The 22689-nt window shown below is 40.8% G+C and overlaps 1 protein-coding gene across 4 annotated transcripts in view; it reads right to left on the bottom strand.

The window, feature by feature from the left end:
• The window catches only part of il1rapl1a (interleukin 1 receptor accessory protein-like 1a), a 259738-nt gene that overhangs the window by 30912 nt on the left and 206137 nt on the right, over positions 1-22689 (bottom strand). For all 4 annotated transcript variants that reach the window (XM_054787014.1, XM_054787013.1, XM_054787017.1 and 1 more), the window contains exon 8: positions 2256-2388. In XM_054787014.1, coding sequence (XP_054642989.1) covers positions 2256-2388 — 133 coding nt within the window. The remainder of the gene's footprint in view (positions 1-2255; positions 2389-22689) is intronic.

Below are 22689 nucleotides of genomic sequence, written 5' to 3'. Positions count from 1 at the left end.
AACAGTACAACACTAAGAAGAGAGGTGGTGGTGAATCGCATTGAGCGTGAGTCTTATGTATCATTTGTTGTTGTTGTTGTACATTTTGCCTTTCGTCTTATATTCAGGGTTGTCTTATACTCATGTCAGCAGTTGGCACCGAATGACGTCTCCCCCAGTCTACTAACTATCAGTTCTTATTTCACTGACATCGAATGATTGCATGATTTAAAACAATGATAACAATTGTGTTTTTTTCTGACTTTATCTTAAAAATATTTTTCCCCAAAAAGTCTTGGAAAAAAGGGGTCATCTCATATTTGTTGTTTTATATTTGGCACATTACAGTTTTATAAATAAAACACTAACAAATGACGATGGGGCAGTAAATCGTGTCACACGTGTCTCATATTTTCACGTTTTGTCTTTTGTCTTATTATATTCAGAGTTGTCTCGTATTCTGGAGGCGGCATTAAATGACTTCTCCCCCTTATTTCTGTCACTTAGACACACCATTGACCCGCTGGCAAAAAGTGTCTTGAAAGTTGTTAACAAGTTAGCAAAAAACAGAAGACGAGTTATGTTGCTAATTTTAAGCTAATGGTAATCACTGAAGCAGTCATTAAACAGAGTAAGTAATAAATATAGAATTCTTATGGAATGTACCATTACCATTCTTGTCATGTTATTGAAAACATGACTTGAAAGAAAGATTGAAAAAAGAAATTAATTATTAGTTTAGTTTAATTTTAGTTTATTTAAACGTGTGGTTTTGAAAACATATTATTATTATTATTATTAATATTGAATTCAACATGAGAATTTCCGTATACCCTGCCTTATGCATCGGTATGACCAGTGAGATGCCTTGTCTTGGGCACCACAGCAGCACTCGGTAAGTGAACAAGCATCTATTTTTCCAATAGATATCCTCAAAGACAAGTCCTTACAGTCCATAATACCGGAGTTGGAGTGGAGAAATCAAATGGCTTGCATGTTTCAGTCTATTGACTCCCCATTACACCCCAATTGAAACCGACAATTTCCCACAGATGCATTTGCTTCATTCCGAGCAGCTGCTTGCTTTCCGTTTACTTCGCTATAATGTCGACTTGACTTGCCGCTTTGGATCGCTATTCATGAATTTAAATTAAGAAAATACATGTTGCCTCAGTAGCACAGTGTATTTGCATACTGATGTCAGTCTTGCTGCACTGCTGCATGGATTATATGTCCTCACCTTAACTGCATTCGCCAGCAAAATAACGCAGAACTGAAGTGTGTTGCAGCAAAGGGTGCACTCACACAAACTATGAACACATATTATGCTCTCCTCAGGTCAATGTAAAACGAGACTGCTTCAGGGACTATTACCTAATTCATCGTATTGCTCATATTGTATTGAGTAGACGCTTTCACTAAATTCCATTTCCTCAAAGACCCCAAATATAAGACGACCTCCATCTTTTTTTTACTTTTGTTTTGTTGTTGTCCTGTCCAGGCATTAGGGCAGACAGTATTGTTGATCTAAATGCCCTTACGTGCTCAACAGATTTGCTCTGCTAGGGAAAAGTGTAAAATACTCTTTCCCTGTTACACACAATTTATTTGACTTTATTCAATGTTTGGTTGTTATGCAAATTTGGAGCCGCCGGACCGGAGCAGGAGGGGATAGAGAAGAAGATAAAAGAAAAGAGGCGGGAGTGCAGGGACAAGAGGGGGACAATACAGAGAGAGACAAGAACAACAGCAATAGCTACGATAATAACAAAACAACAGAAACAAACAGGACTACATCAGAAAATGTCTGTGACGGCCATAAAGAGGACAAAATAATATCAACAAGCACAGTGATAATACTGCATTGAAACAGTCATTCATATTAGTGGTAATAGTAGTAATGAAATGATTAACTATGGTAGTGAACAGAATGACAATGGTTAACAACGAATAACAATGAATAACAACGGTTACCGGGGCCACAGCCCAACAGGCCCAGAGACACCCCCGCAACCAGAAAGGAGCCCGCCCACGACCTGGAGCGCCAGCCCCCCATGCCACCCCTCACCCCCATGGAGTGGACCGACCTGTGCCCGACCCCCGACACAGGACCGCCCTGCCCAGGGATGGAGGAGGTATCGCCGCCCTGTCACCCCACAGAGGCCTGGGCGGCAGAGATGGAATATCCACCGCCCGCACCCGCACCCACGGAGCAAACCCCCGTGTAACCTCATAAAAAAAAAAACTTTTTAGGGTTGAGTGGTTGTTTTCCTCACTTGATTTCCGTCTCCTGTACTCGCTCCTCATCCAGATCCTCGATGAACTTATCTCCCTTCATCCAGTAGATGAGCGGGCTGACGTCACCGCTGTAGCCGAAAAAGGCCCGGCACGTCAGGTTGAGAGCGCCTCCTGCAAAAGATCAAAGACCACATTTAAACACCTCACAAAACATCACGTCTGCGATATACGGCGTACATTGCTCAACCTTAGAAAGACATTGTGGACATGCTTGCAACTCTGCCTATGACCTCACAAATGGGCAAACATTCCCACAAAATGGTGAAAGTCATTCAGTACGTTTACAGGCACACATCTGTCTGATTCTTGCTATAGTTTGTTCTCTCTGCTTTCACATGTTCCTGTCAACTCCTGTGTTAGCTCTAATTCGATCACTAGCCAAACACAGCAAGGTCATTTCTGCTTGTTTCTAAATATCAAACTGTTACTGCTAAAAAGCAGCCAAAAACATGTTGTTTGGGATGCACCATTATTTCTCCACGGTGACTGGTGCATGCGTAGAGCGCCCGTGCTGCTGATCGATCGAATGAAGTACATGCAAGAGGGATCTGGTTTCCAAATGAATAGTCTTTGTGTGTTAATCCGACTATTAAAAAGTTAATGCAATATTTTGTTGTTTCAGTGGATGTGAATGTAGAGTTTATCTGCAATAGTGTGGTGTCCAAATACCTGTCTCCAAGCATACACTGTGTACCATAGCTGCATGAGACAACCTTTAGTCTGGCACCATACCTGGGTGAGAGACTCTCATGTCAACAGCGAACACATAAGTGCACTTAAATGATGCCGCGCAAACTGCAATGAACACACGAGGGCACTCAACAGCTTCGTAAGCCCCCCTTGGAGACCACAGGAGGAAAGGAGGGAGGCCATCGGGAGTGAGGGGAGGCTGACGACGACATTATTTTATTTAGAGCTACTGCTGCTTAAGAAGGAAGGTCAGGAGTCTGATTGATTATCGCTTCTCCTCGGCAGACAAGCTTCATATGAAGGAAAAAAAACGGTGAGCGTGATGTGCCATCATGGACAGCGTCAATAACATTAAGATAATGATGGTGTTTTCTGTAAAGGATAATCGTCATCAGTGAGGCTGATTAACGGCAAGGTCGCCATATTCTGCTTCTTCTCCTCTCAAGATGCATTGCTGTACGGAGCCACATGTAAACAACACACAGATGAGGCAGGCTCATAAGTCATGGGGAGAAGAAGGATGAGGAGGAGGAGGATGAGAAGGTGGAGGAGGAGACTCTTCTAGGGAGAGCCGTTGCAGTGATGTGATTTGAAAGGCATAATAAGGGGGCAAATATATAGGTAGAGGGCGCTGTTTCACTGCATTTGGTTACACATGCACACTCATGAAATCACATATTCTGCCTTCACACAGATCATTTTGCTGTTTTGATTGACAAGGCGTTCATTAGTTCTGCCGACAAGGTTATGTATTCATTATCATCGATTTGCCGGCACAAAAACAACAAAAAAAGCATGTTATAGTAATTTAATAGAGTAATCTAATGCTATTGTCATTTACTGATGTTTAAATCAAGGAAAAGCAAAACATCTAATTAAAAGTACAAAATGGATACAGACTCACCATCAGTACGATAAAAGTGTGGTTTGATGTGTGTGGGTGTCATATGCAGCGTGTTTTTACCGGATCAGACGGTAGATGGGAGTGACCACCATGACTGACGTGATTGTCTGGGCCCAACTTGGACCCCGATGAGACGTCAGAATAAAATAAATGTCTTTGTATATTGTTTTTCCAATAAATGAAATTGATGTGCATTTACATAAAATTGGATGTACTGTCCTTATTTACAAAACAATTGTGTGTATTTTTTTCATCATTGCTTTTGAGAGTTTTCCTTGTTGGGGGACCCTGATTTAGAGGACTTTTGACCAGCATTTTTTGCAGTAGGTCGTGAAAAACAGCATAGAACTGCAGGCATGTTGCAGAGTTTTGATTTTTTTTTTTTTTTTTTTTTTTTACCAATAATAATGATTCAAATGCACTCCACTGGCCAATCATCTTTATTGACACATAAGACTCCCGATGATTGCATGAACAGTGATTGAAAACGATGAATCATCAACATTTTGGATTATTTTACAGAAAAACACTTGAGGGAAAACCGGTTGTGTGGTCACCCTATTTAACAAAATCGATGCCAGTCAGTGTGATGACCTTTGAAAGCGTTCCACCCTACGGACATATTCTCCGAATTTTTTTCCATTTTTGTTGTTAAGTAAAGTTTTAAAACGTGCATGCATGGAAGTTGTCGGAAACTACACAGGGTGTAGCAGTGATAATGTCTGTGAGGAACGCTGGTTGACATTTCCAAAGTTCAACAGCCTCTCTCAGCTTGGTATTTGTGCACAGTCGGGTTCTACAAGCGGCGACACACTGCTCCTACAGAATATAAACCCCTCACATGCACACGCTTACATGTACAGGCTTGGACGTGGCGAGCGCTTCGCTCGGCAAACACTTGATTTGTGCAGCAAACATGCAAATAAGCAACACACTTTGCAGCTGCATGTGTCACAGCTGTGGCATATCCCTTCTCTGTTTATCAGCTGTTAGTTAATCCCACACATCAGTTGAACAAATTAGACGTGCCGTGCCGCATGGAAGCCCTGACCCCCGCTGAGGAAGTCTTCTGCCGGGCGCACTGGGAAAGCGAGGAAATGATGAAGGGCCTCACGCTGCTCCTGGTATGGATGCACATGCAGCCTTAATGCTCCCCTTTTGTTGCAACCACAACATTCGAGGACGAGAAGATGATGACAACGCCACAAAAGGGGTTTTGGGCCATTACACTGAATGCACCCATTCCCTCTAGCCTTGTCCATTCACCCTTATGAGATCTATAAGCAGTTTTACAGATGTGTCTTTTATTGCAGCGGCGAATTGGGATTTTTTTTTTTTATATTATTCTGCAACATTTGGCTTTAGGGAGGAACTCAGTGTCAAAAATGATTGTATCTGACAAGTTGCCTTCAAATCAAATATTAGCACCTTAATGTGTTGTGACTGTGTTGCTGCCGACCATCCCTGTCCTTTCTTCGCTTTGTCCTTTCCTAGAGTTTCCTAAATATTTGCTGCCCCAACACTAAAAACGCAGTTGAATATGAGGCGTCTCATAAAATGGGCAGTAAATAAGCAAAGCAGCATTATTACATCACATCCAACATTAAATATACCTCCAACTCCCACTATTTGCAGACAAATCCAGTCAGCGCACAGGCGCAATAATGCCAAAGTTATTTAAAGTGCCACTTCTATCGCTCTCTCTGCACCCTACACAAACATTGTGTAACTACAGCTGGGGTTTAAATCGATGGGGAGGAAAAAGCAGCGGCAAGGCTTTAGAGGAGGATGTAGAAATATTAGCCAGGCATAGATGGAAGGCCGCTTTACATATGGTTCACATGACTCGGTCATTAGCCTCCGGGCCAGAAGCGCTACGATGCACAGGCGGTTTAAAAGTGAGCAGATGGCGAGACCGGGACAATGAGGTGAATAATTTGCACGCTATCACGTTACAGGGTAGGAGGAGGCGGAGTCTTTTTTAAATCCCTCTTATCTCCTGTTGCAGTGCCATTGTTATACTATTACTGTTAAAACCAGCGAACTGTATTAAGAGGGAGCTATATTAAACCAGCCTAGCTTCACTTTTAAAGGATGCCAAGTGCTAAAAGCCTGTCCTGAGAATGAGGTTATGCACGCTGCTCTAGCCTCTTTTGTTTTTAGCTTTTTAGTACACAGGGCTTCTTCAAACTGCAATGTTTATTATTATTATTCATTCATTCATTTATTCATTCTTCACAGTGGCCTAGTGGTTAGCATGTTGGCCACACGGTCAGGAGAGCTGGAAGATCTGGGTTCGTATCTGGCATTTCGACATCTCTGTGTGGAGTTTGCATGTTCTCCGTGTGCATGCGTGGGCTGTCTCTGGGTACCCCGGCTTCCTCCCACATTCCAAAAATAAGCATGTTAGGTTAATTCAGTGGTTCTCAATTATTTTCTGTCATGGCCCCCCTACGGGACAGAAATGTTTTCACGCCCCCCCGATTTCAAATACTATTGAGAAACTAATAACATACATCATTTATCTGTACTGTACAGACTGAACTCGAAACTGAAACCAGGAAAATGCAGCAAAATGGAGAGCTGTGAAGCACACAAGCATAGTCAATAGTCAAATTGCATGTTGAGTAGGATAAATTCATACATTTTGGCAGGTCTGCACTAACATTGAAAGTACTCCCTGCCTCTCACGCACCCCCTGACAAGAAGCACTGGGTTAACTGAATACTCTAAAGTGTCCACAGGGATGAACGCAAATGTGAATGGTTGTTTGTCTATATGTGCCCTGTGATTGGTCGGACGACTGCCTCTCGCTCCAAGTCGCTAGACCCACAGGACAAGCGGCATAAAAAAAGAATGAAAGTAGTTAATTCATTGTAATTTTGGTCTTTGTTATTTTTTCATTGTTGCATGGAAAAAGCACTCAGTATCTCTTGTAAAAAAAATGAATGCCCCCGGTTTCCCTGATTGTCATGAAATTTGATGGACCCATCTATCTTGACAGGACACAGGACACACAATAAAGCTTCAGGACCCATGTTTCAAAACAAAAATGGCCATTTTGAGGCAAAAACAGGGGTCTTATTTGCACCAATTTCTAGTTTTTTAAGTATTTTTTGCCATTGCTCTCCTTCGTTTGTCATAAATAAGCTTCTCTCAGATTAGCACACGCATTCGAGAAGCGGGCACTGCAAGTCCAACTTGGCAAAGTTGGCTATAGTGTTCATATTTACTGGATATAAATGCTGCATTACAGGATTTGATGTGAAGAAGTATCCCCTGCTGACTCATGTGTTCACTTGTGTGTGTGTGTGTGTGTGGAACAGATCCATGTAAAGTGCGTGATTGACATCCTCCCCATGGCTGAGAGGTGGTCACGACACCTGTTGAAGAGCTGGTTACCTCTATTTCTGTCCACCCGTTTTCCACACTTCTGTCTCTCTCTCTCACATACACACACGCACACGCACACACTCACATTCACACATACACTTTCTCTGTCAGAAGCTACAGATGGTTGAGGAGCCAGTAAGGTGAGAAGAAAGAGTCATTTGCCCGGCAAGATCGCTTCTGTCACGTGACGGGACATCCTTGAAGGCTTTCTATTAGGAATGTCCCGATCCACGTTTGTTGGCTTCCTATCCGATCCGATTTTTTTATAGTCTTGCCGATCCAATCCGATCCGGTACCTATGCTTTTTTTTTTTTTAATAATTATTACAAGTTCCAAACATGAATTTGTGGAATTGAATATGGGTATGAAAATCGCTCTTCAAAGCATTAAAAATAATGCAACCAAAGTATTCCACAGCATGACCAACAATATTGTTTAGCTTTTGTAGCAAACCTCTGTGAGTCAGTCCCTAATCCAATAAAAGATCCAATAAAGGATAAAATTGGAAAAAATGGGCGTGCCAAATACTTTTAGGGTAGGACTAACCACTGGACATGGTTATAGATCAATTTGTGGTGGGATTTCGAGTAAGATTTTTTTTTTTTTAACAAACTCTCTTAGGGCCCTATGAAATCCTTCCATTTTCTCCGTTTTAATTTTTTAGAATTCAGTTTTTTACCTTTTCCACTTATTTTACCAGCATAGAGTGTGTGTTATTTGTGTTAGTGAATAAAATGCAAAAATCCTAAAAGGGCTCTAATAATGTAAAAAAAAACATATTCAGAAGGTTGTAAACGTTTTTTTTTAACTAATTCATGAACAAACTAACTACAATCGTGTCAATCTGGTGCATTCTGACACAATCTACTTTACCTAAAGTAGCAAATGTAACAAACTAACAAACAAACTGATTTACTATTAAATGAATGAACAAACAAACAAACCAGCAAACAACCCAATGAATGACCTAACAAACCAATGAACGGATCGACAAACGACTTAACTAGGAAAGAACAGACAATAATTACTATTACTATCTAACTAAAGCAGTCCGACACTTACCTACCAACCACAAATTAATTAAATTAAATCTAAATTAATTACATAAAATCAATGTCATTTCTCGTTTAATCTTCTCTTTTTTTAGACTACACTGCGAAAAGTTCTCTACTTTTTCTCAGGCTGCTTTTTGGAGTTGTTTGTGCATCAGCCGGTGCTACATTCACACACTGGGAAAAAACAATACCGAGTCATACCACACTCCACAAGATAAAACAACTCTTGTTTCAAGGAGTGCGACGACTGACACGAGAAGCTGTTCTGTCATGTTCTGGCCCTCAAAATGCATCTATAGGAGTCACACATACACACAAAACACACTTTACCCTGTTAACAACACAAATATTGTGACAGTTCAAGTGTTTTATCTGAAGTGAAACCTCGGCAGCCAAAGCAGTGATATTCTTGTTCCCCACAAGATATAAAAGCAGCTAACCTGCAAGCGACGCTGTCGTTCGTTTTCGCACACAAAAAAGTACGGGCTCATGTATAAAGAAGGCTGTTTTGTGGCGTGTTTTGCCCGCAGTATCTAAAGGCTGTCTGCACACATGTTCAATAAAGGGAGATACATCCATCTGTGTAATTAAAAATTGATGGATCACTGTTCAAATGTGCCTCTTGGGGAAGTCCCCCGGTGCATGTTGAATAATTACAATAATCCATACATTTTCTTCACATAAGGCCAACAATTCACTTTATTTTGCTAGTATTTAAGAGGGAGATCAGTGCCCCATCACCGTGTGCTCCCTGACTTTTTTTTTTTTGCTGTTTTGGGACTTCCCAAAGTATCTCTTCACAAACCCAAGCTAGTGCCATTATGGAAGACCAAAGACTTTACCTCAGCCAACACACTCCGAACCCTTTGTGGTTTCTGGAAGCTGACATCATGATCATTTACTGAAAAGCGTAATGTTTCAACATCTTGTAGTCTACGTGTCTGATCTTTTAGAGGAGGGGGACATAAAACATTACTTGAGTTCCAAAAAAAAAAAAACGCTAGTTCAAAGATTGTCTAATCTTTGAAATCCTCTATATGACAGGAATGCTCTGCTGTTTTTGGGAAACCTACTACAAACGGCTAGTCAAAGAGCCTCTACAGGTCACTTTTTAGGGACCTTGTGCAAAATCACTGGTCTTCTATATGACAGGAGCGCGTTTTTTTAAGGACCAACTGCAAAACGCTTGTCAAAGATCTTCTATATGAGAGGTCCCCAACCACCGTGGGTGGGTCCAAACTGGGCTGCGGGAAAATTTCAAGATAATGCTAATGATAAAAAAAAAATACACTTAAAAAAATTAATTTGTAAATACATTTTATGTAAATGCATATCAATTTTGGAAATATGGACCATTATTTTAGAAAAAAATAATATACATTCAGAAATCCCATAGTGCATGTTTATGTTGTTTTGTTTCATTGTGCTTAGGTGAGGTTTGATGACATTATGGAGCGCTAATGTTCATATTTGTTTGGTGCACAACGTGAAGTTAATTCATGCTAGAACACTGCCTCCTGTCATCCACACACAGCAAACAACAAGGTTATGATCTTCTCTCTGAAAAACAAACTCCAGGCTTGTACTGGTGGATGGTCTGTATTCATTTTGTGCTTTGAATTTGATGTTTTTCTTGTCGTAGTTTTACACAATAGCATTAGATTGCTGTAATGTGGAACCCTGCCCCAGGACCTCCAGAGGTTTGTAGGAACACGAGCCGGGCCATGGGTCCAAAAATGTTGGGAACCACTGCTGTATATGGGACAGGAGCGCTGTGCTGTTTTTAAGGAGCAACTGCAAACATCGCTAGTAAAAGATCCTCTACAAGACAGCAGTGCTCTGTTGTTTTTAAGAACATAGTGTATTGCAAATATTATCTACAGTGTATGTAAAATAAATGCTCAAAAGAGTTCACGTCAGTCTTTCAACATCTGTATTTAGCTGGCCGTAGGTTACCATGACAACAAGCACAGCAATGCTGGTTAGAGGCATATCCAGCTAGGACGTAGTGCTAAAGACAGGAAGTGTGTGCAACAGTGGCAGGCAGCAGGATGCAAGACAGCTCTAATTTGGAGGCGAGCCAAGAATCTGTGTCACCACACTGCAGCTTTTTAGCGCATTTTACAACGCGTGCTGCAAATCAGTGCCCAGCCTTGTACTCACGGTAATTACAGTGAAACAGTGACAACGTTTACTGTACATGGACAGCAAATATAAAGGACAATTATTCCAAATGAGCACACATTCCATCGAGAATGGCTCTCAGTGGAACAGAAACCTTCGCCAAGGCTGCGCAATCCTAATTTGGGCCGGCACCAAAACGTACATCTCCATAGATGTCTTCAATATGCTTAACGATCTATGCGTTATTGTTTGAGAAATGAAGGAAAAATGTTAACAAAGGAAAAAAAATCTGGATCCACTCCTTTGTCTGGATCAGCTCCAAAATGTAATGTCCTTGGCCCATTCCCCAACCATCCCCAACCATGCCCAAACATCCCCAACCATCCCCAACCATGCCCACACATCCCCAACCATCCCCAACCATCTACAGTGGTACCTCCATTTTTGTTAGTACGTCAGACAAGAAACAAATTGTACAAAAACTATATGAAATCATGTAAATCCGATTAATCCATTTCAGACACCCAATATTAACATAAATATCTTTGATTTTTTATGGAAAACAAAACACAAAATAATAATTAATGACAAAAAAAGCGGATAAATTAACATTTAACATCACTTTTACCTTTATTGAAGACTTGTTGGCGAAGAATGATGAATTATGATGTAATAATGATTGATGATTAAAATTCAAGATAAATTGCATCAGACACTATGGTTCTCAGCCTTCTTCTTCAAGCTATACTGAATACCTTGTGGACTAAGGTGGTCAATGAAAAGATGAAAGTTGGCCCTGGAACTCAAACACCTCAGCATCAATTCTTATCTTGTCCTTTCTCCTGAGAGAAGCCCTTAATTACCGCTAGATGCCCGACAGCTCTCTCATGGAAACTGCTTCTCTTTTGTTGGCTCCTCCCCTCTCGTTTGCTCTACACGGTGTCCACCGGGGGAAATGTAAGCCTTTAATTACAGATGGAAATTTGGGGGCTTTGCGAACAGGTAGTCGACGCCCTGGCTTTCACCCCCCCCTTTTGTCTACTAATTGTCACTTTAGGATGACATAATAGGCGACGTGTCCGAGGCCACGGAAGATTGAGGGGCCCATTATACCATGAGAGGCACCGCTGGGGATTATATGATGACGGTATGAATAATGCTCTTTTATCTTTCTGTATTAGTGCGGGATAAGCAGTCCTAGCGTATTCAAGCTTAAATTTAAACTTTATCCGCATCCCCTGCGTCCCCCATGATGCAAAATTCCTCCATCTCCAGCATGCTGCTTTATTGTGCTCCAACGTGTTGTGATTTGTTGTGATCAAATGACTGTGTTCTGTGGTTGACACCATTTTTCTCCAAAATTCTGTCATATGAATGCTTTTTATGTTTAGTATTGTATTTTACATTTATTTACTGTATTTATGAACTTATTATTTTGTTTTTTACACTTGAACACTTCTTTTCCTTCATCACTGCACAAGTTCCCTATTGTATTGAGACGAAACAATACACGAGATTGGGTCTATTAGACGAGACAAGATTCTAACTTCTTTTTAAGAAGAGTACAACGAAAAAATATAGGATTGGACAAACAGACTTGTTAATTTAACTGAGTCACAAAATAGCGCAGGAGCATTTTGAAATGTTCATTATCAAAGATATTATTGGGAATATGTCCTATAATATGTCAACTTTCACTACTGTAAAGTAGTGGAATTGTCATTTATGACAGGCAATTCGTACTGTCTGTATAACGTTTGCAGCATTTCTTGAACAAAATGCTGGCTTTTCAACTGTATTAAAGAGCAGAATTTATTTTGTCATGTAGCAAATTACACTTTCTGTGTGCGCACACCATTTTGCGCTGTTCTGTTTGTATTTACTTTTTCGACCAAACATCTGAGTGAGTGTTGACTGTCGGGATAAGGCTCTGCATTTTTGTTGCCACCACTTTTGAACAAATTCAGCATCCTGGCTTGTCCGTGTTGATGGGCTCACCTTACTCATTTGGTTTGAAGTCAAAACATTCCCATACCGAGGTTGTGGCATTTGTGGCATCATCATTTCCTAATTTCTACTACGTTAGCTTGCATTGCTCCTCTCGAGGCAGCACTCTACTGCTGTGTTTATGCTATAACGTTTTAGTCGGGACCTCGATCGAGTGTCACAAGATCTCATGACACCCCTAGAAAATGGTGTCTCATACAAGGCGCTAGTGACCCTAGAAGCGCCACAAGGTCCATGGCTATGTTCACACTGCAAGGTATGATGCCCAATTTGGATTTTTTCTTCAAATCTGAACTTTTTATTTAGTTTTATGTAATTGTGGTTGTCACATTAAAAAAAAATGCAACTTGTATTTGTGTGTAATGTGAATGCAATGTGTCCAGAAAGAGATGTGCATGTACACAAAACACAATGGACGTAAACATGGCTCCAATTCGTTGTCTCAGACCTGCTGCATTTGTGGCAATTTCAAGGGTTTTGTGCAACTGGAATCAGCATTTTCTTAACCAAATATGAAGAAGGAAGAGCACAAGAATTTTGGCTATGGCAGTATGTGAGGAAAGAGGGTTTGTGCTGAAACATCTGTTAGGAGGAGCATGTGGGTGAGGACACCTTTTTGCCACTGACACTTTTCTGATGGCTTGTCCACCATTTTTTCTTCACGCCTGTCTATTTTGGCAACAAACTGTGAGGTTTGTCAGCTTTCAATGACATATAGGTCGGATATATAAGACCCAAACTCTCAGACTGCAGTAGCATCGGATACATATCAGATTTATGACCACATACAAAAGAGGCCTGGGTCGCATTTGAAAAAAAACATGGAATTGTACTGTTCGCACTGAAATGAAAAAAAAAACAGATACAGGTCAGATGTGAGCAAAATCATCATAGACCACAAGTGTGCGTTTGAATAAAAATGTACCAGTACGCGGTCTTCGTGATAATCTTCTAAAAGTTAATCACAGTCCAATCTCACATCATCACTACTCCAAGGAACCATGATGAAAAATGTCTTAAACATTGGGTTCAAACAGAAACTCCTCAAATGGAGTAAGTACGGGCATATAAATGATACATTTTGCTACGGTAATAAATGCAGCCAGTTTATTGCAGTCCTTTTGCTGTCCCAAACTGAATCAAACTGTAAACCTTTTTGGGCTAACCACTCTTCCCAATCTCTCAGCATCTCATCTTTGGCAACTGCCGGCCAGTTATTAAAAAGAAAAAAACTTGTTGTTATAATCGTGTGTAGTATTCAAGTAAAAAAAAAAAAGAAATGGAAAAACTTTTTGTTGAAAGTCACCATAAAGCACACAGAAAACATAAAACTCTCTTCCCCAACTGCAACATTTATGTTCAGATTAACCACAGCAATAGTCTGCTTTGCTTCCTTTCACTCAGGCATTCACATTAGTGATCTGTAGAGAAACATCCGCGACACGGAACTCCTTGCTTCGGAAAATGTGTCCCAAAGGTTGTTAGTAAGTTAGCAAACAACAGAGGATCAGTTATGATTGTAATTTTAAGATAACGCTGATCAATGAAGCAGAGCCATCAAAATGCAGAGCAGCAAAGAAATTATATTTCAAACACAATAAAAAAAAATAATTTTAATTTTAATTTTGTGATTTTTTTTAAATTAAAAAAAAAAATTGTAATTTTAATTTTAATAATTGTATCTCGTAAAACGGGTCTTGAAAAAGAGGTCGTTGTCTTATATTCATGCTCATCTTATATCTGGGGTCTAGAGATTTAGCCATGCAAATCAGCAGGTGGCACCAAACTCCTCTACCACCAAACTCCTCTTCCAGTCATTGACGCATATACATCAGTTACCTGGTGTGTATTTTATGTAGTTTTTGGAATATTTTTCCCAAAAACGGGTCTTGAAAAAAAGGTTGTCAGATATTCAGGGACAGATATTCAGGATTGTCTCATATTTGGGTCAATACCCTCCATTTTGTAATACTACCTCACACACACATGCACGCATGCACACATACACACACACTCAGATACCAAAGTGAGACATGAATACCTATCAAATATTGATAAATCTGCAAATGCATTCTTCATACTCCACATGACCAAATGATTCCCCTCTACAATTTTGGGATCATGATATTTTATTGAAAAAATAACATAGTATTTGTACAAAAAAAAAGATTAAAACTTAAAATGTGAGGAAAAGTGCAAAGAAGAATCCTGCAGTTAATGACAGACTTGCAGAGCGAGGAACTGGTGACTCTCCGGGATTGCCGCAGGCCAATTAAATGGCAGCAAATGTAATGCTTGGTGAGGAGAAATCACTTTTAACGAATGACACGAGAGTCGGCCGGCTGCAGGCGCTGACCCACTGACCAGAATGCCAAGTGAGACTAGATGACTTTATGGAAATGGGAGCTAACAAAGCGAGAGCAGGTCGGGTACAAGCGGTAGAACCCCAGTTACTGTCAACAGAGAGGTCCTTTAACTGCAATGAAAAGTGCTGTTTTGGAATTGAAACAACCACATTTTCCTTGACTCAAATTCCCTTTGACCTTTAGAGTTCCTACTTCCACATTTCTCAGTCAATTCAAATCATTCCAATCAATTCGAAACATTCAGCAATGTCAAAATGTTCAGGAGACCCTGGCCGTCTATTGATACAAAATTCTCACATTTTCCACAACAAATTTGTCACTGAAAATGAATGAACATTTTTCACAAGTTCCACATGTCTCAAAAGATTTAAACCATTCCGACATTAAAATATTCAGATCATTCAGGGCAGTCGAACTAACAATTTTCCACAATCAAAAATGTCCAACTTTTCCCAAAATTCCACATTTTCTGTAACACAATTGTAACATCAAAATGTTTAGCTTATTCAGAACAATCAGGTTTTCAACGTTCCAAAAATTCCCAGTTACCCAAGATTCCACAATTTCCGGCCCTAAATTTCCCATTTAAATGAATGGCATTTTCCCACACTTCTCAGCATAAAAAAATTTGGGCTAACAATTTTTCACATTCCAAAGAACTACTGTACCACTTTTCCCCTTCATTTTTCATTTTCCATAAGCTATTTCAATTCAGCTTTAGCTCTTCAGCATTTAACCACAATTGACTACTATTGTGCAAATGTGTGTGAAAATTTTCAATTTGGAGACAGATTTTTGAGAATATTGTCCTTCCCAAGTGGCCATGACACAAAATGTAATTTGCCTTGGCAGTTCTTCATAAAACTGTGTGGAGGGCTGCAGCCTGAATCAAAGAGGATTCAGATCTTAAAGTGCTTGGTGGTACGCACTCTCCGTACTGTAGTTGTGTTACATCTTCTAAACACTCTCCCTGGGGCTTTGCACATACTGCTGGCTTAATGCACGTACCCTCGTCTTGAGAATAGCACATCTGAAGGAATTCATTTCACTTTCATCTTGTTCTTCGATGCGCAGCATCTCTCTGTTTTGTGGCCAGTCCTCTTCCGTGCCATTTTTTTGTGGGTTATCATGTAGTCGTTTGTTTTAACCAATGCCTTGGCTTTGCTTAAAAAAAACATGACCACGTCTCGTTTGAGGTCTTGTAAAATTGCATATCCCTTTAGAAATAAACCTAGTGCCTTTTTGTAATGCCAAAGGATTGATAACCTCAGCCAACACACTTGAAACTTCTGTTTTTTTTTACACGGACACTTTGATTATCATTTACTTAAAGGCTTCATGAATATTTAGACACCTTATAGGCTACTTGTCTGATATTTTTGAGGATCGGAAAATAAGACACCAGTTGAGTTCCAAAAACGCAAATCGCAGATCCTCTATATAACAGGAGCAATCAGCTGTTTTTAAGAACCTACTGAAAAAAATCAGAGATCCCCAATATAATAGGAGATATGTGGCATGTTTATGGGTGACTTTGTTAAGCTTGGGCAGGAGGGGAAGGCCATCGAGTGGAGACTTAACGTGTCGTCTGTGGCTCAGGAAATGGCTGGGCGCTGCCAGTGGGAGTGGGACACGGGCGTGCAAGAGAGACAGTGTCTCGTCACCGCATGGGAGAATTCCGACGACACTGCAGACAAGAAGGTAGAGCGGACTGGGAGGCGTTCCATGCCCAATTGGAACTATTGGCATGGCCAGACATTGGGGGGGTCTACAGAAGAAATGGCTCTCCTGTTATGAAACCTGCTGAGTTAATCAGAAGAAAAGTCAAATTTGTATATTTAAATCTTTTTTAAGTGCACTTTGTGTTTATCTAAAGCAGGGGCGCCGTATAGGGGAGAAAGATTAGGACAATTCTAAGGGCCCCATATATTGAAAAATGAAAAAGGGGAGGGGAGGGACATGATTTTGTTTTCACAAGGCTCAGAATTTCCGGCAGCACCCTTGGTCTGAAAAGTTGAATCAAGACTGGACTCACTTGACTTTTGGAAGATACTGTATTTCACCTTTCATCCAGGTCCATGAGCAAATGCTCTGATTCAGCTTGCCAGATGTGCCATTTACTGAAAACTTTTACGACACTTTTTGTTCAAATAATTTTTGCGCTTGGGGAAAAAAAATGTATTGCTCCTGAAATTATCATCAAAGTTGTTTGTGCTGGCTCACAGTTTTATTTCGCACAACATCAAATTCAAACTGCACTTTATTGTCGTTTCATTAAATGTAAGACGGTTTAAAAATTTGAGTTAAAACTTTTTCTCAATTTGTCAGATAAGGGGGGATGGTGGGTACCGCAACCAAACCACTGAGAACCACTGCTCTACTTGTATATGACAGAAATGCTCTGCTGTTTTTAAGGACCTATTGAAAAAAAGCTCATCAAAGATCATTTATTTTCTACTTAGGTTTCTACTGAAAATGCAGTCAAAGATCATCTACGCTTTGTTAAGTTTTAGAACACCCCAATGTTTCCAGTTATTTATTGAAATCCAAGTGGTTCAAGTCCAATGAATAGCTTAAAATGGTACAAAGGTAAATGGTGAAGTACCAGAGGTTAAATAAAAGGTAAGATTACCCAAAACTGAAAAATAATGTGTATTTCAGAATGATACAAAAAGGACTGTTTCGGGGACCACAAAATGGGTCAACAATTTAAAGCTGTTCTGCAGAAATGGAGGTTGATCAAGCCTTGGCAGCTGGTGCAACTAATTCCTACATGTGTTCCAGGTTCTGGAATGCTGTACTTAGTACCTGTGCTGTCTGCAAAAAACAGTCTTCGGAACACACTGTGGTACTATACCCTCGTCAATATCACTTCAACAGCATTGTAGTGGATAAAGTAATTTGTTACTACAAAAATTGCAAGAAAAAAGGGAATTAACAATGGAAGAGCGACAGACCATCTCAACACTTACAAATGTAGGTTTTTCCTCCAGAGAAATCGGAGTGTTCTAAAACTTTTGACTGGTAGTGTACAGGACACGGGTGCTCTGCTTTTTAAGCATCTACTGCAAAAAAACACTAGTCAAAGATCCTCCATATGAGAAGCGCTCTGCTGTTTTTAAAAACCTACTGCAAAAATCACTTGCCAAATATCCTTTATCTGACAGGCACACTGTTCTTTTTGATGAGCTACAGCGGTTTTTAGGAATCTGTTCCAAAAATGTTATTTGCTCACAGGTTTTGTAGATGTCAGCTCAGGCCCTTGCTGAGGAAGAAGCCTGTTGCTAAATGTAAACCCAGGCTGACAAATGACAAAGAGTTTACACTGATGATGTCTCCTGGTACTTGACAAGCTACCAGCTAATTCCACTCTGGCAAAGAATATACCGGTGGGAACTGCGTAGACGCTTCTTAGGACGACTTTCAGCCAATCAGCGGTGCGACGAGGGATTGAGGTAGGGTGTTAATTACCGCGGTGATTTCCTAAGAGAAGTGGGTTAGAGTCTACACTGAATATAGTCTTCATGCCAAGGCGGAGCTACACTTCAATCAGCGTCTCCTTGAACCCAAAAGAGATTAGCAAAAAGGTGCGCTAAACAAATCTCAACGACGACAACTCATTAGTCATTTTACATCTTCTCTTCTTGGCTACACTTGATGATTGAAGACATTCATTCTTGCCAGGACCTCATTTAGAGGGACATCAAATGGCAACAAATCATGTCCCATTTTCACATCCTGTCCCTTAGGCGCATTACTGACAATACAAGTGCCATGCGGTTTCTATAGTAACACAAGCGTCGCATTGCCTTCTCAGTTCATCTATGAAAAAACAGGGATTATCTTCTGTACTGCATGTACACCAGTGCAAGACAAAACAACAATATGTTTGGCTGGAGATGGAGTAATGTACACCTCCTGGCATAGTACGCTATCCAATCAATTACACAACAAGTCAGACCTTTCTTCTAAATGAAAATACTTTCACCATGTAACTGCCCACATTGGTGCCCTACACTACTATATAAACACTTGGGTATCTTAAAATCATCTTGTCTGTTGGTTGCTAACCTGCTACAACCTTTGAGATACTTTTTTTCCCGAGCATGTCTTTGTTGAGGCTGCATTTTTCCAGGTCACTGGTGTGTGTGTGAATGACAGGATGAGACATTTTGACTCGATTATATATGTATATATATATATACTGTACATGTACAGTAGAGCTCCACTTTACGCTCTCTATCTAATACATAGGCCCATAAAAATGCCTATTTTTGACACAGCTCACTCCCCCCACCTCAAAACCCTCCTGTCAGCTTGACGTTGATGTTCTCCTCTGATTACCAAACATTTGCAATAAAAGTGAAGAGATTCAGCTCCAGAATACTCCCCTTCTGTCTTCATTGTTCACTCCCAACACAATTCAGGTTTCAGCCCTAAAATTTGCTTGACACTTTAATTCAACACATTCAAAGTATCAAATGTACAGGTATTCACCACAAATGAATGATTATGTAAGATGATCCATTAACAGATGCAATCAGACTCACATTGTAGCCAGGCACAGCACACAACTATGGTGTGTCCAAGGACCGCTGAACAAAGTGCGAAATCTCAATGCTTGACAAAAAACATTATCAGTGAAGCATAAAGACATAAACATGGAAAAACCGGGGCTTTGTAACAGTGGTGTTCTGCTGGAGCTGCTCTGCTGCTGCCTGACCGGTCTCTCTTGCAGTACACTGCTGGGCATTATAGGGTGGTGCCACCCGAGAGCAATCTGCATCAGGCCTTCTTAAGCCATGCTTTCATTCTCACTAGTCGCCAGACTGTTGCAACTCCGATACCTGCTTCAAGCACACCTTCCTGTTGTAACAACTGTTGCTTGCTGGCCTTTCCATTACTCTGGTCTAACGTAAGTACTTTTTGTTAGCATTTGCTTATTCTTGGCAGCAGCTCCCTTTGTTTATCAGTATTCCTGCAGTTTTTGCTTTGCGACCACTTTCTCAATCTTGTGAGTGCGATTTTTGTTATTTAACACATTTTTTGCCATCTCTGAATCAACTTCCGGCTTCCAGCCACACATGTATGAGTACATTTTACCTCTATTATCACATATTCATAAATGATTACCAACTTATGGCAAATGTGTTTTCTGCAGAAAAAAAATCAGGCTATTTTAGAAAAAAAAAATGTTAATTTTTTTTTTTTTTACCAAAACTCCGCAAATATGTGGGGCTGTGAATGCTGAATCGCAACCGTGCGGGGGGTTGCTGTAGGAAAGAAGCATTCAGAGACAAAAAAGTGAGTAAAAACAAGTATAAAAACTTGATTCTTGGTTAGGTAATTTAAAATTGGCCATAACAATCAAAAAATAAATTAAGATTTTATTTCTGTCTAGACAGTGTAATAATTACATCCAGATCCATCGAACCTTGCGCATGCGTGATTCATTTGCACTTTGGATGCACAGGGGTGTAGAGCTCCACTATGTTCTCAGTGTGTCGTGGGAGCCCACTGACTGCTTTGGGGCGGGGCGGACCTCTCGGAGGCACCCGCTGCTGCTGGGTGACAACAGAACTGCAGAACAATACGCGCTTTCACTTTTAAGTCTCCAACAACGACAGGAAAAGTTGCTAGATTTGTCGCTAGTCGTTTTGGAGAAAATTAGTCACCAAGAGCATTTGGAAAGTCACCAGATGTAGCGATAAACACTCACAGAAAATAATAATCATGTAACCATACAGACCTGAATGCAAGGTGTCTTTTTTCTGCTAGAACAAAGTCTGACAAAGACAGGCAATCTTATATTCCGTGTCTCCAGATTTATTCATCCAAACCAACAGGTGGCACCAAACCACTTTTACCCTGGCGACTTGCCACTTTTCTTCCAGTCACTACATACTGTACACAGAGACCCGCTGGGGGAAAAAAGTGTCTTCAAATTTGTTAGCAAGTTAGCAAACAACAGAGGAGGAGTTATGATGCTAATTTAAGATCATGGTGATCAATGAAGCGGAGTCATCTAACTGCCTAAAAGCTAAGAAAGATTTTTTTTTTGAAAAGAGTTGTCTTGTATTTGGGTGACTATGGTGTATCTTAGATTGTAGGACATCAGCTAAGAAATAATATATCACCAAGAAAGTCTAGATGGGTTGTCTTATATCCTGGTCAATGTGATAATAATAAACAAAATATTCAGCTACATCGATAAACACAGTCAAAATGACGTGTATTAGCAGTACCCACTAGGTGTTGCGTAAATGTTCTATTGTAAGACAATGACTAACACCTTTGGGTAATTATTGTGCAGTTTGAGTCTCACTTTGTGAATCTGTCAGTTGAAATGTGTTGCCTTGTCTGAGTAAAAAGTATTTTCATGCCAAGAGGAGAACTGAAGAATTGTTAAGGGTTGTATTTTTTGTTCTATTCAATGGTGAAATGTGAAAGAATTGCACTCTTGAATTTGCCCCCCCCCCCAAATGACAGTCTTGCCAGCGTCGAGCTCACACAGTCACATCTCTGCTCAGGTTAAAATATAATTGCTTGTCACAAACCAGAAGAAGACATTTTACTTCCAGTACTCTAAACGCTCTTTGTTCAAACTGCTATAGTTTGACATTTTCTGCGACTTTCTGCTGAGGAGGCAACAAGCCACAAAAAGCAAACTTTTTTTTTGTATTATTATGTGTAGGAAAGAACTTCCTGTCTTATTGTGGAGAGGTTTGTTAGTGATATACTCAGTTGTTGTTATTGTTGTATGCGTTTTGGTTAGAATGTATTTGTACTGTGACCGCTCTGACGTTTTAAGGACATACTGCAAAAAACGATAGTCAAAGCGCCTGTAAATGACAGACTGGTGTTTTTGAAGACCAACTGCAAAAACACTAGTCAAACATCCTCTCAAAATAGATTTGTACACTGACTGCTCTGCCGTTTTCAAGGAGTTACTGCAAAAAACAGTGGTGGGTACATTTGGTACCTGGGCCTTAAGCGAGGCCTTAACAGGACAGAATTTTTCTCGGCAGACAAAAGAAAGTAGATATATTAATTATATATATCCATCCATCCATCTTCCTTCACTTATCCGAGGTCGGGGCGGGGGGGCATCAGCCTAAGGAGGGAAGCACAGACTTCCCCCTCCCCAGCTACTTCACCCAGCTCCTTCTGGTGGATCCCTAGGTGTTCCCGGGCCAGTTGAAAGACTCAGTCTTTCCAACGTGTCCTGCATCTTCCCCGAGGCCTCCTACCAGTCGGACGTGCCCTGAACATATCCCCAGGGAGGCGTCCGGGAGGCATCCTGACCAGATGCCTGAGCCACCTCATCTAGCTTCTCTCAATGCAGCGGAGCAGTGGTTCTACTCCGAGCTACTCCCGGATGACAGTGCTTATCAGCTTATCTCTAAGGGAGAGCGCAGCCACCCTACGGAGAAAACTCATTTCGTCCGCTTGTACCCACAATCTTATCCTTGCGGTCACTACCCAAAGCTCATGACCATAGGTGAGGGTAGGAACGTAGATCGACCGGTAAATTGAGAGCTTTGCCTTTCGTCTCAGCTCCCTCTTCACAACGGACCGATGCATCACTGCAGACGCCGCAGCAATCCGCCTGTCAATCTCTTGTTCCATCCTTCCCTCATTCGTGAACAAGACCCCGAGGTACTTCAACTCCTTCACTTGGGGCAGGACCTCATCCCCAACCAGATGGCACTCCACCCTTTTATGGGCGAGAACCATGGACTTGGACTTGGAGGTGCTGATTCTCATCCCAGCCACTTCACACTCAATTGTGAACTGATCCAGTGGGAGTTGAAGATCATGGCCCGATGAAGCCAGCAGGACCACAGGAGGACCCCGTCCTTGTCCACTACAC

This window comes from Dunckerocampus dactyliophorus, chromosome 9, assembly GCF_027744805.1.
Source record: "Dunckerocampus dactyliophorus isolate RoL2022-P2 chromosome 9, RoL_Ddac_1.1, whole genome shotgun sequence".
NCBI lineage: Eukaryota > Metazoa > Chordata > Actinopteri > Syngnathiformes > Syngnathidae > Dunckerocampus > Dunckerocampus dactyliophorus.
Note: the sequence above shows the minus strand (reverse complement) of the source record. Positions and strands in the feature narration are given on the sequence as shown.